Source organism: Talaromyces proteolyticus (genome assembly GCF_021365285.1).
Source record: "Talaromyces proteolyticus strain PMI_201 chromosome Unknown BGW36scaffold_4, whole genome shotgun sequence".
Classification (NCBI taxonomy): domain Eukaryota; kingdom Fungi; phylum Ascomycota; class Eurotiomycetes; order Eurotiales; family Trichocomaceae; genus Talaromyces; species Talaromyces proteolyticus.
Genome location: NW_025764280.1, coordinates 2187997 through 2205185, shown reverse-complemented (window position 1 = coordinate 2205185; position 17189 = coordinate 2187997). Strand labels below are relative to the sequence as shown.

Here is a 17189-nt window from a genome sequence, read left to right as displayed (position 1 = left end):
GATTCGACTCCCCAGGGATCACTCCCGGGATTAATGCTGGCTTGGTATGGCAGATGGATACCAAGCCAGCCAAGCAAGACTATTTAGAACAAGGAAACGTATCTGCTCTATGCCATAACTTCAGTTATCGATTAATAAAAACAATGAATTGCGAATGGTTATGAGCTTGGAGCCTAGAAAATACGAGAGTAAAGTTCCTTTTCCTTCGAGATATGTTCTAAATACAAGACTCCTATCACTGATGTTACTTCCAACTTAAAAACCAATGAATTAGAGAGAACAAAGGATTAATTTTAGGAGTTGTATCGTTGTATCGTATCATGGACTCGGGCTGATTCGGTGGTTGCCACGCCAGACACGCCTAATACACATTGAGGTATATTTTTCACAACGCAACTTCGTCTAGTATATCGAAAGCTAATACAGTAGCAATTTTAACTCATGTATTATCCAATACCTAGACGAGTCGTTATCTTCCGTCCGAAATCTTGAGAGTCGGGAGTCATTTTAGAAGTCCCGCTGTCCTGTGTCTGCGACACGATAACATGGTGAATCTAGTTGTTGGTTTTGCTGTCAATTTTATGATTATTTCAAGTTTTATGTCTGATAATTATTGAGTTAATGGGATTTTGAAATATTATGAATAGCTCGGCATCCATACCGGAAATTCTCTCGCAGGAGGCTCAACCGTTAAACAGCCTACTTAATTCTAGACCCGTCAATTCTGATAGAATATCACTTTTGATGGAGTCGTCTTTGAAATTTGACTTTGGGAGCATTACAATGTGCAACACTGGGGTTTATTAAGAGCTGCAGAGAATTCATATGATGGAAACAGTTGACGTCAAGCTGGTCCCACTCCCCTTGTGTATAGACCCCTCGATAGTCCAAACTATGTTTAATAGAGGGTTATATATACTTAATTTTGAGGACATCTCGTGCTTCTGCAATTTGGTGATTATGCTGATAAAAATCGATGAATACTAGGCTCGAGCGCAAACTTCTGGAGAGTAGCGCAAATACATGTAGTCTCTTTGCTATTTAGAGCTGCCAATTTTTCTGTGATCACACGAATATGTGGTCCCTAGTCAAGTCATCAAAATCTCATAGTTTCGTCATTATGCCTGCCATGGGAGCTTGTTCAGCGGTGGCGCGCTCACGTAAAAGTCGTCGAAGAATCTTGCCGGACTGATAACAAATTAGTTTGGCTTCCATCAGCTCTAGGGACTGAGTTACAGGGTTTTTGGGAATTTCATCGGTGAAGACAATTCCTCCCGTTATTCTCTTGATTTTAGCCACTCTGTTCTCCATAAACTTCAGGATTTCTTCTCTGGTGACAGAAGCCCCCTTTTTCTTGACGATATACGCCCGCGGTCGTTCATCCTCCTCCCTGTAATAATTTTGTTTAGCTATTGTCGCATAGTCAGGATATCAGAGTGAGAGTAGCCTTACACCTTAACACCCACAACGGCTGCATCAGCGATTTCGGAATGATCCAGCAGAACTGACTCGAGCTCGGCTGGGGCAACCTGGTTGCCTTTCACCTTGATCAATTCCTAAAAGGTCCGATTAGGGCTTTTGTCACATATATGTCTTGGTTGGCAAGTGCCAGTGGAAAGGGGGACCGACCTTTTTTCTGTCTACAATAAAAAACTTTCCATGAGCATCAATATATGCAATGTCACCGGTCTTTAGCCATCCGTCAGTAGTTATGGTGTTCTGAGTCGCTGGTACATTGCGCCAGTATCCGTTCATCACATTTGGTGCGCGAACCCACAACTCGCCAGCGGTGCCATCGGGCAGTTCATTAATCCCATCGTCGTCCATGATCTTTGCTTCACAGTTGGCCATCAACTCTCCGACAGATGACGACTTAGAAGTCTCTCGGGTGTCCCAATTTAGGAGTTGGCAGGGTGCCCTGCTCTGCAAGTTAACTCACTCACTCACTCACTCACTACTCCATCCACAGTGAAGCTTACTCAGACATTGCCCAGCCTTGTTTTACATTTACCTGTCCATTTGGCCACAACGATTCTAATTCTTCGCAGATTTCTCGACCCATTGGAGCAGCTCCAGCTAAGATCTTTCGTACGCTACTAAGGTCATATGCTCCATTCCGAATGGTCGGAGACTTGGCCATGGCCACCACGATTGGAGGCACTAGAAGCAGTTCTGATATCTTGAATTGCTGAACATGACATAACATCTTATGTAGATCAAACCGCTTCATGCAAAATACTGGTATTTTTCTCCTTGGGGCGACGGTTCCGAAGTAAATGAGTGCCAGACCGTGGTACCAAGGTAGGAAGCAGAGCCACCGCTGCTGCTCAACACTATCGCGGGAAAAACGTGGATCTAAATCTATCAAGTGATCCACTTGACAACAGTTCGCAATCAGATTGTAGTGTGAAAGCTCAACCCCTTTGGGAACGCCTGTGGTTCCAGAGGAGTACAAAAGACAGACAGTTCGCTTCGCCTCTTCCAATGTCGTGCAGGGCTTCCAGGTGAACTGATTGCCACTTTCAGGGTTAGAAATCAAATGACTCCAATGCCGGATGCCTTCTTTATCCTCCCCCCGTTTATCGAAAGGTGCATCATCAAAAATATATACACTGTCCTGTGATAGTCCAGCGATTCTAGACGCCTCCAAGGCCACTGCCAAGCTTCCTTCTGCCGCCAAGAGGAAACGGGTCCCAGAATCTTTCAGCTGATATGCTAACTCACGGGTGGTAAAGGTTGGATTGGCAGTCGTGAAGATACCATCTGCCATGATCACACCCATGAAGACAGTAGGGAAAAAGAGGTTATTCCCCGAGTACAACAGCACGCGGTCTCCTGCAATGAGACCGGCAGAAATGAGACCGGCTGCAACACGTTTCGACCACTCTCGGTAGTCATGGAATGTAAAATAATGCGTCTCAGGCCGGTCAGCGTCGACATATGAGAGAACTTCAGGAAGCTTGCTGTGCGAAGAGCCGAAGAGGAACGAGGGTAAACTGGCCGTTTCAATAGGGACGGACCAACGAGACTTGTAAGGCATTTTCGACGATTCAGCCGAGTAACGCGATCATGGAACATTCAACTCTAAGAGAAAGTTGTAACAGAGGGAGGAAAAGGCAATTTGTCACTGATTTTGACTTCCAAAACGAAATCGTAATTTCCTAGGCCAGTTTTGACAGCAAGTCTGCTCTAGTTAACCGTAATCGAATTAGTTATAGACACAAACTCAATTATGAAGTCACCATACCTTTGATTGAACCGCTATTTTTGACTGTTGCCGATGCCGTTCCGAGCTTTATTAAGGCTTTGGGAAAGTTTTCATTATGAGCAGACCTCGGTAAACAACAGAATATTGAACGATACAGATCAAGGGAAATTCCACTCCATCAACCTTATTTCTGAATCTACTACTTTCAGACCCCCTGTTCAAAATTGGAGCTTTGGAAATAGGTGGGGATAAAGCCGCAACGTCGGACAGTAATTTCTGCCGATTCTAAGCATGAACTACCAGTACCTTCCTCGCCCTTTCTTGAAAATTTTGGTCCCAACCTTTCAACTTTTCTTTAATATAGAATTCACCTTGCGGCGACAATCAACAGCTCAACCTCCAATCTGATTATATAAAACTACTTCGGTTGTTCAATTATCCTCTCAACTCCCAGCAACCCGTGATTTCGACGTCCCCGCTAGACGAGAACCACGTCTCAGGTAAGAGCCTATCTCCAATGGCGGGCAATATGACTTCCCAAAAATCCCGTCCTTGGACCTGGAGAACCCTCTGGATATGTTGCCTCATATCTACGGGCCAGATAGGTTTCGGTTATCCAGCTTCTATTATTGGGACAACCCTGGGGCAGCCAGCCTTCCTCAAATACATGAACCTGGTAACACCCGACGGGGAGATGAAACCGGGGGCCGATGGTCTTACTGGGGCAATGTCAGGAGTATTCCAAGTGAGTGTACCCGAAAAATGATATGAGTGCAACCCCTGTTGATTTGGAACTTCCAGGCTGGGGCATTCTTCAGTGTCATCATCGCAAGCTGGGTAAGTGACAAATGGGGTCGAAAAATGGCGTTTGCATACTGCTCTGTTCTTTCTATCATCGGAGGGGTACTGCTTTGCGCTGCTCAGAATACGGGCATGTTCATTGCTTTCCGGTTTTTTGCCGGGGCCGGGAGCTGGGGATTTCTCTCAATTAGTATGTGTGCTTTTCCTATTGCTGGAACTTTGTCAATAGATTTTAATGATTTAACAGCTCCCGTCTATGTGGCGGAACTTGCCCCAACTGAACTGCGTGGCTTTTTTGTTGGCATCAACGGTGTGATGATAACACTCGGCTACGCTTTAGCATCTTATATGGGCCTAGCATTCTACGACCTTACCACTTCAGATACACAGTGGCGCGGCCCTCTCGGAATTGCATTGGTATGGCCAGTGCTTATACTCTTCATGTTACCGTTTCTTCCTCAGTCACCACGCTGGCTTTTGATGTCGGAACAGCCGGAAGAGGCGTGGAATATCATCTCGAAGCTCCACACCGTCCCTGACGATCCCAATCAGACATATGCTCGCAGAGAGTTCTACCAGATGCGGGAACAAACCAAGATAGATGTTACCCTTGACCCATCCTGGTATGAGATGTTCCGGAGACCGTCATATCGTAGACGCTGTATTCTGGCCGTCACCTTCGCGTTCCTGAGTCAAAGTGCTGGACCGTTGGTAATAACCAATTATGTATGACAACATTTATTTTACCTTCTTTAGCTTTTGTGATACTCATACACAACACAGGGCCCTACTATCTACCAGTCATTAGGTTTCGGGACACGGGATCAGTTACGGCTACTATGTGGCTATATATCAGGCACGAGCCCCCACCCGCTGAAGTTTATCAATACTTTTGATACTCATTTTTAACGAATATGTTATTACAGTTGGCCCTCCAGCAAATCTAATAGGCTCTTTGGTGGTTGACCGCTGGGGTCGACGGCCACTTATGGCGCTTGGTGTCGGAGGTTGTTGCTTGTGCTTAGTGATCGAGGCGGCCATGGTGGCGACGTACGGAGGCACAGCAACTAACAAGGCAGGCCTGGGCGTGGGCGTTTTTGCTCTGTACTTCTTCATATTCATCTACAGCATTGGTGTGGACGTTGGTGGCTATGTGTTCTACACCGAAATCTTTCCGAATCACCTCCGCGCCAAGGGACTCGCTTTGGCCGTCGCAACCAACGCCTTGACAGATCTTGTATATCTTCAAGTTAGTCCCACATCATTTGCGCATATTGGCTGGAAGTTCTTCTTGGTGAGCTCAGTTTCATTATCTGAACATTTCTACTTCTTGGATATGTTTCCTTGACTCGAAACACCTGATGAGCAGGAGAGAAACAAGTATTCTAAAGCGATCCTGTTAATGTATCGTGCCGCTAATCCTGTTATATTTCTTCGTCTTAGGTTTTCATCATTATATCTGGACTCGGTTTTGTCTGGGTTATCTGGAAGGTTCCAGAGACTAAAGGCATCCCGCTTGAAGAGATGGCGGCTATGTTTGGTGATGAGGATGAGGTGGCCGTGTATGCCCGAGATATACATACCGACAGCAGCACTAAGGAACTAGTTGTTACCAGTGAGGGTCGTCATGGGGGAGGAGAAGCCAACGAGAAAACCCGCCCTCAGAGCAAACAACAGGAACATATCGAGGATGTGGTTGTAATGCCAGATAGTATGGTTGTTTAACTTATTTTACTCTGATGTACAAAGGGGGTGGAAAGGGGTTGGTAGTTGAAAAATGAAATGCTGATGGGGGGAATAATCCGCGTTTGCATCGAATTCAAGCTGTCAACTACATATGTACATGTACTCGTGTCTTAACTCTTTATATTAACTCCGTAAAATACTCTATGGTGCATATTGCAAAACTGGATATACTCCTGAAAAACATAGACTTGAATATCTCTACGGAGAAACACCAGCCGTGATTGTTGTCTGTTGGCGGAATAAGGATTTTTATTGTAAACAGGTGACGGTTACGAGATCTGAGACGTCATAGAGATTTCGATTTTTATATATATTAAACGGCCTGGGAATCTCTCCCTATATCTGGGAAGGGTCATGAGACACGTAACCTTGCCAAATTCGGAAGCAGGTTCATTAACCCTAACCCTAACCGAGAACAACCCTGACGCTCTAGAATATCGCCTACAAAGCAATAGGCGGCGGCAGCACCGCTAATTAAATCGTGTAATTGTGATTTTAAGGGAGTTGAATTAATTCCACAAGAGACATGGGCAAGCATCTGGTCAGTTGCTACATCGAGGGTGATTATGGCCCATCTGCTGCGCTGCAAACAAACCGAACTTGCCTCGGCGAGGTAAGTTCGGGTAGCGAGGGACTCTTCAGATTCCCATACAGCGAGCAGCTCCAAGCCCAGTCCATGACTGCTCTAGGATGGTTATCTTTACCATATGTAAATTTAACTAAAATGGCAAATTATTTTCCTGGGCTGGCTAAACTTATTCCCTCAACTTGACTGATTTGTTGAACATATTGATAGTATACAGTATGACACCAGGTGGAAATAATTATGTCAGCAACGTCTGGAGAGAAAACATCTTTGGTAGAGTATTTAGCTATCTTGATATGAAAGAGATGTTTAGCTGACGGTACCCCTTAGATGGGACGGTTGTGTTTTGTACTGGTGGGGGTGGAGACATCTGCAGCGCGCAGGTTAAGGCGCTCGTATATCTCGGTGCGAATGCCTGCATTATTGGGCGGAATATCGAGAAAACAGAGAAAGTAGCCAGAGATATTGCAATGGTGCGGCCTGGAGCGAAGGTTCTTGGGTACGGCTCAGTCGACGTGAGAAATCCACGGCTTTTACGGGAAGCTGTTCAAAAGTGTGCGAGTGAGCTTGGAGGGATCGATTTTGTAATGTGAGTCCTGTTTGGACACCCTTTTTAAGGAATTCCTGACTAATAGAATTATGTTAAACCGGCAAGTGCTGGAGCTGCAGGGAACTTCCTAGCACCTATAACTCAGCTTTCGGAAAACGCATTCAAGACGGTCGTTGAAATAGACCTCGTGGGTGCGTTCAACACGTTAAAGGCAACGCTTCCCTTTCTACTCCAGTCTGCTTCCCGTGCCAAAAGCGAGAAGTCTGCCAGGTCTGGTGGACGCATCATCTTCCTCAGTGCAGCGACATACTACACCGGTGTACCGCTCCAAGCCCACGCACTGGCAGCAAAAGCGGGTATCGATGTACTAGCGGCTAATACGGCCATTGAGCTTGGGCCACGAGGCGTGACGGCAAATGTGATTGCACCAGGGCCTATTGCGAACACTGAAGGCATGCGAAGGTTGACGAAACCCGGAAACGAGAAGTCTGTTGCTAGGATTCCTTTAGGAAGATTGGGTAATGTCAGGGAGATTGCGGATGCCACCGTCTATCTGTTTTCCGATGCTGGGAACTATGTCAATGGCGAGATCCTCGTAGGTAAGCTAAAGAAGTGACGACTCATATTGCTGAACATTGCGGTTGACGCCGATAGTGGACGGAGGCGCTTGGCGCACGCATGGTGGAGACTCAAGCTACGATTTCGAGTATCCTAATTTTCTCTTATCAGATGATAATTTCGGTCGATTGAGAACGACAAAGATGTAACAAACATCGTTACAAGGCATATACATCTGCCACTTTATTTATTTGCAAGCAAACTAGACATGGTAAAAACACCACTAGGGGATAAATAGAATTCGATACTTTCTTCCGTTGCAGGTCCTTTCCTGCTTGTTAGATATCATATCCAATGTCCTAGCTTCGTTTAATAGAAGCAACCTAGGCCGAACAATGAAAGGCTCGAGATCATCTTCGTCTAAGATGGTCAAAATATCCGATAACAATAGACACACCCAATAGAATTTAGGTAGTACGGACTAACTACATGTATCAACTGATTGGGTAATTAGATGTGGGGATATGAACCTTGATGCCGTCAACTGGTGTCCAGACCACCCCAACCCCCGCAAAATGCTAATTATATTCTCCAGGGCCCCCGCATAGAACCGTAGTTCTCCTACTTCCTACTTACTACGCAGAGTTCTGATCCCTCCAAATTTTTGTTGGGCTCATCAAGTGCGTATTGCCTTTATGAGAGCTTATTTATCTGTTACAGTGTTCAAAACTTAGTACATCTCTAGTCCGAGAGTCTCTCAATCATTCGTCATCGTTGCCCCAATGGAGCCACCACGTACAACTGTTGGCCGTGGCAATCGCCAACCCGGATTCTCGAAGAAGAGGAGGGCTACTGTTGCTTGCACATTCTGTCAGTTCAGAAAGGTTCGCTGCAACGTCGAGGAAGGCGTGCCCTGCCTCAACTGTAGGCTGGACCAGGTAAAATGTGAAGTCGCAAAGACCCAACGGACACAGTAAGCAACGGAATAAATTTTCTTTTGCCCTTTCCCCATAACCCTACTCTCGAAATTAAGTCCTTGACTGGTCTATTTCTATTTGCATACACTGACGTGGCTGGCTGGAGCCGGATAAGAAAGCGTCAACGAATGTTAGAAAGCACCTCCAAGACCCCACGCAATCGTCGAGAATCTGCCCTTGAGACAACAGCGGTCGAAGAACCACAAGGTCAAGTAGCAGCAATCACGCCGGACGAAAGCTCCGAGATATTCAATCGAAATTCGCCAGGACCGCCTGCTCAATACTATTCGGCAGAGAATGCACGAGAAGATTGCTCTAGGGAAGGTAGTGTCCTCGAGGTCATTTTAGACGAACACCAGGGCTGCACTCAGAGAGATCCACCATCACCGACATGGGAGCAAGGGGCCATAGACTTTCGCACAGATCTTCCACCAAGCCCCATGTCAAGTGAAGGTAGATATAAGGCTAACTCTAACTTGTGGTCCGGTGAATCATTACCTTCTTACATAAAGCCGCTACCTCCGCACTTAGATCATGAAGATATACGCTATCTTACCGAGAAGGGTGCTTTGTCTATACCGTCTCCTGCACTCTTTAATTCCATCCTTGAGGGCTACGTCCAATACATCCATCCGTTCATGCCGGTCTTGGACTTGCCAAAGTTCTTGGGTGTAACGCGAGGTACGAACGCCCTAGGTGGCAAAATAAGCTTACTGCTGTTTCAAGCTGTCATGTTTGCCGGAAGTGCCTATGTTGGTATTAAGCCTTTGAGAATGATGGGCTTTCTTACCAGGAAAGCCGCACGTAAAGCCCTATTTAAGAGAGTTAGGGTAGAGAACCCGTCACATAGGAAGAATGAAATAAATGGATAATGCTAATCCGGAAATAGTTACTTTACGATCAAGACTACGAACAGGATCGGATATGTCTGATTCAGTCTCTTTTGCTAATGTCCTTATGGTACGAAACCCCAGATGATCAGAAAGATGCTTGGCATTGGATTGGCCGGGCGCATTCCCTGGCGCTTACCGTAGGATTGAACCAACGCAAGGCCAGGCAGAATTCAGATCCTGGGTTGCAGAAGTTGCGAAGACGTATATGGTGGTCGCTGTACAACCGGGACGCCATTGTTTCTTTGGGACTAAAGAGACCAATGATAGTATCCCCTAAGGAACACGATATATCTATCTTGATGATCGAAGATTTTGATATCGAACTGGTATCTTTGGAATACCACGACATTCCTCTAGAAGCGATGCAAAATTTTCAGCCAGAAAAACAACGTCAACTCGCTATTTTGTTCATCGAGATGACGAAGGTTTGTAAGCATCTCAGAGATATTTTAAGTACGGAATACGCCATGACAGATAAGAGCAGTCTAACCTCAGGGGGGAAATCGACTACAATGGTATTACTGCCCCGCGTTGGCAAGGTAGATCAACATAGGCTCAGAGCTTATGATCACGATCTACAATTGTGGCGAGAACGTCTCCCAAAGGAAGCATTGTATAATCCGTACAATCCTGAGTCGTCCGACTTTCCTGACTCCTCCCTTCAGCTTCACCGTGCACTACTGCACATGGTTTACTGTGCTACACTGATCACGCTTTTTATGCCGAAAAGCCGCTCTACAAGTGTCCTCTGGAACACCTCCAATCAAGACAATGCCGGAAGCAATCCGCGCACCATCGTACGTTCCGCAGCTAATGAGATCACTAGAATCGCTCTAGACCTCCATCAACTTGACCTTTTTCGTCTTCTTCCGCAGACAGGATTCAGTGCCCTCGTACCGGCAATGATAAGTCACATCTCTGACACTCGGTCAGACGACGAGCAGATCCGCCAAAATGGCCTCCAGAGCTTTAATCAGTGCTGGCAGATGATGCGGGAGCTGCAGGACAGTTACTACTCGGCGCATTTCGCAACTAAATTCATCGAGGTCGTGGCTAGATGGACAACACCCCGAAATTCCCGAGATGATTCAAAGAGACAAGAGGTATACAACAGAAGTTCAATACCTGACGTTACATACAGTACAACAGACAGTCTTTTTCAGGCCCCGATGATCAGTCCTGAAGGCCCACAATATTCTACCTCCCCTCTGGTTGGAAATACCCCATGGCTGTTTGGGGTGGACGACGAATTCACTTCGTGGGCCTTGAATGGGTTTACTGGAGCTACAACATATGAGACTGTATCACAACAAAATGAAAGCCCCTCAACGGGGAGAACTGAGTTGCAATTACTGTTGGACGAACTCTAATGAAAGGCCCAACGATATTTGTGTCTTCAAATGTTAGTGATAAATAAATAATATTTCTCCTTATTAATTAACAGAATTTAGCATACTAAGTCAAATCATCCACCATGGAAGGATACGACGCAATCATCATGAAACAAGTATATGTGACGGCTTTGACTACCAAAGTGACCAAGACCTTCACAGAAGGTAACCTTCTTGTATGATACCGCCGTATACATAGTCGCCTGTAACAGAATCAGGAATACCAATTTAGCGCCATTCTCAGTTAGTTTGGATCAATCGTCGCGCAATCAGGATTGGGTGTCAGGCCTTGAGAGGACAGATTGTGGCGATGAATTTAATGGTTTCGACATCAATAATCTCTCTCACTACCTAAATTCTTCGACATATACTATTACCGAAAGAAGGTTGACAGCCATTAATACTCTGTCATTGGATGGAGGTCTTCGGCTAATCGTCACAGACACTTATGGGAAGCGCATACATGGAAGAGGTTCGGCAACATTTGAACTTGTCCGTCTCCAAGTCCACATGTTACAAATCAGATCTGTTCGATTACTGTATAGATGTCTTATATATAAGAATACGTATATTTCCACATCGTTTTCTATTGTTCAATGAGAGAACGGCACCTCCTTGTTCTCTCCCATCCGGATCCCCTCCGCCGTGGCCTCGTCCAAGTCCTCCTCCGGGAGGCCAAGTAGTTCATTGTCCAGACCCCGCTTGGACTCATAGTCCCCATCACCATTCGGGAAGAACATCCGGCTGTAAAGCATCTTGGTGAACACCTCCCAATTGTGCACCTTCATACCCTCTTGTCCTTCCTTGAACCGCTCCGGAATCGAGTCATGTGTGATGGTCCAGTCCGCATCTGTCGTCTTGGTGACGCGCTTGACACTCTCGAACATATCGTGCTGCGTCAATCTAAAACTCGAAATATAAACAGAGCGATTCCGGAACTGGGACAATGTAGGGGACTTGTCATTCTCATCCTCGGGCAGTTCCTTCAAACTGAGCAATTTCGCAATGGCCCGACCACACTGAGGCCACGTGCTCGTGTTGATGGGCACATTGCCATCATCGAAAATGGTGAATGTGCGCTTGGTGAAATCGAACCCAAATCGGTCACTTCCACCACCCAAGCTGAACTCGTACCAGAAATTGCATACGAGGAACAGATAAGCGCTTACGCCGAGACGCTTGATTTCTGCAATCAAAAGGTCACGTCTGGATTTGAGCATGCTATCATCACAGAGGGGGTCGTTGGCCGCGTCATGGCCGTACCAGTTTGGCTCGATATATGGGACACCGGCCTTCGCGGCGGCTCGGATGAGTTTGATGGTGGTGTCGGGGGGAGCCATGACGTTCATGGTAATCAGAAGGACCTGTTGACCACGGAGGACCTCCACAAGAGCTGCGTCATCGTCGTTCCCGTAATCGACTCGAGCGACTTGTACGCCCTCAGGCATCTTGTTGGTGCTGCTAGGGCGGGTGATGGCTGTGACAACATGGTTGCCGTTTTTGAGGAGTTGCTCTGTGAGATGTTTTCCAATTGAACCGCCGGCCTGGAGTTTTATTGTTAGTGATACCTGTACCGATTCTATTCTGTGTTAAGTTGACTTGCGGACGTACCCCGACAATGGCAATCCTTTCGATGCGATTGGTGAAGCCTTGAGGCTGATCCTTGCTGTATCCTACGGTCATCGTTCTTGTACTCTGTCCCAGTTTTGAAGTCAACTAACATCCTTGTTATATATAAATTCAATGAATTCCTCCTTAACGGGGGTAGCCTTATCGCCGGTGTGCAACCAGAATTACTCCTTGAGCTATCTAGTCTTGGTGTTGTTGCGTCTCAGGTACTAGATTCGGAGACCTAGCGTCGAATCGGAGTTAGGGTGTTTGGGCACCGGGAAAAGCTTATCTCCGTTCTACTTTGTTCTAGCCTCGCCTCTAGAACCAACTATCTAAAAAACAGCTTCGATAAAATCCGAATCGCATTTCGGGACCATTCATCCTACTGAATTCGCTAACTCCTGATATCTGTTGGAGGCTACTCTTCTCAGAGCATCAGCTAACCAAATATGCATTATAAAAATATAACACAACCATAGTGAATAAACTTACATATTAATATCGTATCCTCTTCAATAGATGCATAGTAGAGTACTATAACATTTTATTTTGTTTTCAAATTTCATAGACTACAATGGTGATCTGTTTGCAACATGTCCAAATGGAGAAGGGTTGCAGCAACAAAGATTTAGCTATCCTCATCTGGATGATAAGTGTCGATAGTCAGGTATGGTGCTCCCTATAGTCCACCGTATTACGGTCAGGGACGTGTTGGCGTCTCCTAATCGTGGGACTCGGCAAGAGATCGGTCAAACAGATCTAGTGTCTTCTATATAATAATCTTTTTTCTTATAGTATAATGAATAATACTGATAGATTAACTAATTTATTAATTATTTGTGCGGGCTCCTTAGCTTGCACCAATCCACCATCTTCGGTCCCCACCACATAAAATCACCACAATTTAAAGCCACCTGGAACACTGTTCTGGAACAAACCATAGACATCATACTTCTTACTAGCCGCCTGAAGCTTTGCCACACTGGCCGAGCCGTATCCACTGATCACTTTTTGGGAATTGTCGGCATAATTGTAGTACTTGTAGGCTTGGTAAACACCCTCCGTACGAGTCGCATTTTCAATGGACGAAATGAGGTTTTTGGCGGTAGTGGCCACTGTCGCATCATCAGAAACGCTAGACCAACATGTCGTGAGGAGAACGTTGACGAGGCGTGCGCTGGCGGGTTTGAGGCCTAAACTGTTGGTGCCGTTGAGAGCTGGAGTGGCTTGGATGGTGAGATACCAGTTTATTTCCTGGACCTTCGTTATTGAAGCTAGAGAGCTGTTAAAGATGTCGTAGATAGTACTATATATTGAAGGGGTGTGCAGGAAGGACGTTGTGTAGTATCCTTGTCTGGACAATACGTTAGTCGATTTGATTTCTAACCAGAGATGGAAGTACCAACATGGCAATACTAACCTCATATTGTATGACTGGTACGAATCAGTCTCCGCCACAAAGCTGGACATGTTCGACGTGCGCAAGCTACCCATTAGCATGGTACTCTTATCAACATAGTCCTGGAATATAGCTGGCGTTGATTGCACGTCCTTGGTGTAGTATACTCCGTCGCTGATAGTGGTCATCCCCGAGGTGTGCCCCCAGCTCTGGATCATGGCTGCGTGAGGGTCAAAAGGCTCGGTTCCCAGGAATTTCGATAGAGCATTAATCTGCTGGTCAACAGCGGTTACCGGGTAGGCCAGGAAGCCGCCCCAGAAATTGCCCAGAGGGAATGTCTTGAGCGTGAAGCGGGTGACGATACCAAAATTGTTGCCTCCACCCTTAAGAGCCAGGAACAGATCAGGATATGAATTTTTGTTGACATTCACTATCTTGCCGCTCGCCAGGACTACCTCATATTCCACCACGCTGTCACAAGACCAGCCGACGAGGGGGCCAATATAACTCATTCCACCTCCGAGAATGTATCCTCCGACCCCGACATCTGAGTCTCGGCCACCAGGGACTGTAATCTGCAAAGGATCTAGTACGTCGAAAACCGCACCCCACTTCCCTCCAGGTCCAAGGTCAACGGTGGACTTGTCAGCGCTGACAGTCACCTCATTGAGAGAGCTCAGATCTATGGTGACACCACCCTGGAGATTGGCCGCCCCAGCATAGCTGGTGTGGCCACCCCCTCGGACGGCAAACTGAGCTCCAATCCAAGCAAATGCCGCCAACGTTTCAACAACTTCAGAAACATCATGGGCGCCCTGCGGAATGACTACACACTCGGGCTGCACTTCCTGTTCTTGGAGGCTGAAGTAGGACTCAAGAGCCGCTGTGTAACTGGTCGAGTTGGAGTAGAAGACCTTCTTTGGCATGAGAATGGATAGAGCTCCGCAAGCCATTGCGTTGGCCAATGCCAGGGAATAAACCATCCCGAAGGTGGAAAAGGAAACAACGATAAAGAACGTACTGGCGCCCATCTTGACAGGGACTCAATTGAACCCAGCTACTCCTAGCCAAGGTAGAAGTCGAGCTTGAAGACAGAAGATAAACGGGTCGGTCATCAGTAACTACAGGGAATCCTGTTCTTAAATAATTTCCAATGGATCGGTCCGAAGCTTGGCCGCTCAGCAGACCTGACCGATCAATATTTTGGCCATTTTCTAGAATGGTTAGGAACTGAGACAGACCCCTGCCATGCCACGTTTTCAGCACGCATGAATTCCCCCTGGTGGTCGAATTAAATCCCATTGTTTTTTTGTACCTTGTCATAGTTATGATTCGTAGTGCTCGGTCGGGCGCAAGTATGGATAGTTGAACCTATCCGGGACAGTCCGTATGGCTATCGTGCTGACGGGCGTCGCTCTAAGAAGCGGGAGGGCCAGGCATGATCCCGCGAATACGACCTTGTATTATTATACAACACTAGGACAGGAGTTTGAAAATAAGACTAAAAGTTAGTGCAATTGACGCGAACCTATTCCTATGAAAGGGGAGGCACCTTTATCTTTGGTGTACGGCCTGAGCTAGACTGTATGCAAAGGGTTAGGCACTTAACCACTATCCCAAAAGCGGTTTGCCCATAGGGTAATGGCATTTCTAGTGGTTATTTAGGCTAACACAAAGACTCTATCCTCTACGGAGAATTTTCTGGCTTCGTCGCCAGTGACCAGTATTGCAGGGCCCCGCATTCTTTGCTCACTGGCAATCGCTTAACGAAGCACCAACCTGATATCATCACCCATAATCGGGGGCACAATTCCCGGGATTGGCTTAGAGAAATCTGCACGCGGGAATGCTGGTTTACTGCCTCCTTTTTTGCCTCCCACCGTCACTTCGTCGATGCGAATAGTCGGGTAACGACCCAGCAACACGGCGACAAAGGTAAATATTGCCTTCTTTGCAAAAAATCTACCCGGACAGAGCGTGCTGCCGCCTCCCCATGGTCGGTAGCTATTGTTTGTCTTGAGGCTTTTATCCCGCAAAAATCGATCAGGCTGCACCAATTCGGGAGTTGTTCCCCAAACATCAGTGTTCAGATGCAGCTGACGATATGATATCTGCATATAGAGACGCATATTATTGGCAATCTTGGAAGAACTACTGGGTGGATATTGCTTACCATGATCCGGTTTCCCTTCCGCAGCTTCTTTCCTGCTATCGTGGTGGTTTCCATTACGTCGCGCACCATAGGACTGCTCATTGTAGCGCGAAGAATGTCTGCATAAAGCGAGTCAAGCAACGGGCAGTCTTTGACAAGATACTGGTGATTGACCTCTCCCCCTTCTACGGCCGGGAGAATCTCGGCGCGGATTGCTTCAAGTAAGTTCGGGTCGTACATCAGATGTGCAATGATCCAGAAGGCGGCCTTCTGCATGTTGCCTAGAATCCTACAAAGTGAGTCAGCTATCAAACATCCAGGTGGGCCAGAAAAACGAAGAAGTGAAGTCGTACGCCCAAGAGTGCAGGAAGAATATTCTTCCAACCTCCTCATTTCCCATTCCTGCCTCCCGAAGCGTATCTTCCACGGAGTCTACAAAGAAGTTACCGCAACCCCGTTCGGCACGGTCCATTTCGAAGTAAGTGACAAATGTATCGACCAAGTCACTTTTTGCATCCAACATATCCTTACTGAGGAAGCCCGGCAGCTGGAAGATGTACTTCCAGTTCACCCGCTCCCACATCATAAAGGAGTGCACGAAATCGGGATTCACTTTCCGGAGACTGGGACCGTAGTAGGTGTCTATCACGCCATTGATAAGAGCTTCAATACAAAGATGCTCCAACGAGACCACGAGAGAGTCGCCATTGTTGTGCAGAATTGCCGAATGGGCGTGGGTACGACCAAAATCGAATGCCTTTAGAATTGCTGGAAGAGCGGCCTCGTCAACAAAGCGATCAAGCGGCTCCCCCGGTGACAGCTCCCGACGAAAATATTCCATCGCAATATCAACATAGTGGAGAGGACGCGGCAGTCCCTTGTTATGCGGCGATTCTGAATTGGCAACCAAGAGTCGCTCGACCTTTGCCATCGAGATTCCAGTGCGTGAATACAAATCCTTTACCACCATGTCTCTGGACAGGGTATCCTCGTGGCGATAGACCTCCGCTACATCTTTCGGGTTGGTGAGCAAGTAAATGGATTTACCCGCCATAGTGATTCCGAACGGTTCCTTAGAGCTCCCTTTCTTTTTGCTAGAGAACTGGGTTAGCTGAGATGCAACCGCCATCGGTAGGGAACCCACATGGCATTGTCCAATGATCCATTGAAGTCAAAAAGGAAAGAAATGGCATGTCCTGGGATAGGGCTATGTTAGATATTCGTTATAGAGAGGTTGGAATTCCTGGACCAACCATACCGACGACTATAGTCCTTGGTAATAATGAGCTCTGAGTCAGTCTATCTAGGGCTCCTGTG

At 46.7% G+C, this 17189-nt stretch overlaps 7 protein-coding genes across 7 annotated transcripts; 3 read left to right on the top strand and 4 right to left on the bottom strand.

Annotated features, from left to right (window-relative positions):
• Positions 1 to 1104: 1104 nt before the first annotated feature.
• On the bottom strand, positions 1105 to 3040 carry BGW36DRAFT_291759 (putative 4-coumarate-CoA ligase; the record flags this gene model as incomplete). Its single annotated transcript, XM_046210867.1, has 5 exons — positions 1105 to 1188; positions 1237 to 1390; positions 1453 to 1556; positions 1630 to 1918; positions 1980 to 3040. The coding sequence occupies 5 exons, from the start codon at positions 3038 to 3040 to the stop codon at positions 1105 to 1107; spliced, it is 1692 nt and encodes a 563-aa protein (XP_046074576.1).
• Positions 3041 to 4141: 1101 nt separating this feature from the next.
• BGW36DRAFT_395869 (general substrate transporter) lies at positions 4142 to 5734 on the top strand (the record flags this gene model as incomplete). Its single annotated transcript, XM_046218095.1, has 5 exons — positions 4142 to 4199; positions 4257 to 4735; positions 4793 to 4850; positions 4936 to 5303; positions 5453 to 5734. The coding sequence occupies 5 exons, from the start codon at positions 4142 to 4144 to the stop codon at positions 5732 to 5734; spliced, it is 1245 nt and encodes a 414-aa protein (XP_046074575.1).
• Positions 5735 to 6559: 825 nt separating this feature from the next.
• Positions 6560 to 7658, top strand: BGW36DRAFT_395866 (oxidoreductase; the record flags this gene model as incomplete). Its single annotated transcript, XM_046218094.1, has 4 exons — positions 6560 to 6614; positions 6672 to 6930; positions 6997 to 7490; positions 7546 to 7658. 4 exons carry the CDS (start codon positions 6560 to 6562, stop codon positions 7656 to 7658), a joined length of 921 nt encoding a protein of 306 aa, XP_046074574.1.
• Positions 7659 to 8095: 437 nt separating this feature from the next.
• BGW36DRAFT_338756 (fungal-specific transcription factor domain-containing protein) lies at positions 8096 to 10689 on the top strand (the record flags this gene model as incomplete). The annotated part of the gene is made up of 3 exons (XM_046213022.1): positions 8096 to 8422; positions 8542 to 9256; positions 9316 to 10689. Exons 1-3 carry the CDS (start codon positions 8232 to 8234, stop codon positions 10687 to 10689), a joined length of 2280 nt encoding a protein of 759 aa, XP_046074573.1. The 5' UTR covers positions 8096 to 8231.
• Positions 10690 to 11181: 492 nt separating this feature from the next.
• BGW36DRAFT_338755 (uncharacterized protein) lies at positions 11182 to 12520 on the bottom strand. Its single transcript, XM_046213021.1, has 2 exons — positions 12322 to 12520; positions 11182 to 12254 (listed from the first exon to the last, which is right to left on the bottom strand). The coding sequence occupies exons 1-2, from the start codon at positions 12391 to 12393 to the stop codon at positions 11304 to 11306; spliced, it is 1023 nt and encodes a 340-aa protein (XP_046074572.1). The 5' UTR covers positions 12394 to 12520; the 3' UTR covers positions 11182 to 11303.
• A 695-nt stretch (positions 12521 to 13215) lies between these two features.
• On the bottom strand, positions 13216 to 14703 carry BGW36DRAFT_291744 (uncharacterized protein; the record flags this gene model as incomplete). Its single annotated transcript, XM_046210864.1, has 2 exons — positions 13216 to 13675; positions 13742 to 14703. The coding sequence occupies 2 exons, from the start codon at positions 14701 to 14703 to the stop codon at positions 13216 to 13218; spliced, it is 1422 nt and encodes a 473-aa protein (XP_046074571.1).
• A 780-nt stretch (positions 14704 to 15483) lies between these two features.
• Positions 15484 to 17001, bottom strand: BGW36DRAFT_395863 (putative cytochrome P450; the record flags this gene model as incomplete). Its single annotated transcript, XM_046218093.1, has 3 exons — positions 15484 to 15831; positions 15894 to 16161; positions 16226 to 17001. 3 exons carry the CDS (start codon positions 16999 to 17001, stop codon positions 15484 to 15486), a joined length of 1392 nt encoding a protein of 463 aa, XP_046074570.1.
• Positions 17002 to 17189: the final 188 nt, after the last annotated feature.

Excerpts from the sequence above, each read along its gene's own strand:
- BGW36DRAFT_338755 (XM_046213021.1), bottom strand. The coding sequence starts at position 12,393 with ATGACCGTAGGATACAGCAAGGATCAGCCTCAAGGCTTCACCAATCGC. Across the intron at positions 12,255-12,321 it reads AAAGGATTGCCATTGTCGGG|GCCGGCGGTTCAATTGGAAA; the intron begins GTACGTCCGCAA and ends ATAAAACTCCAG.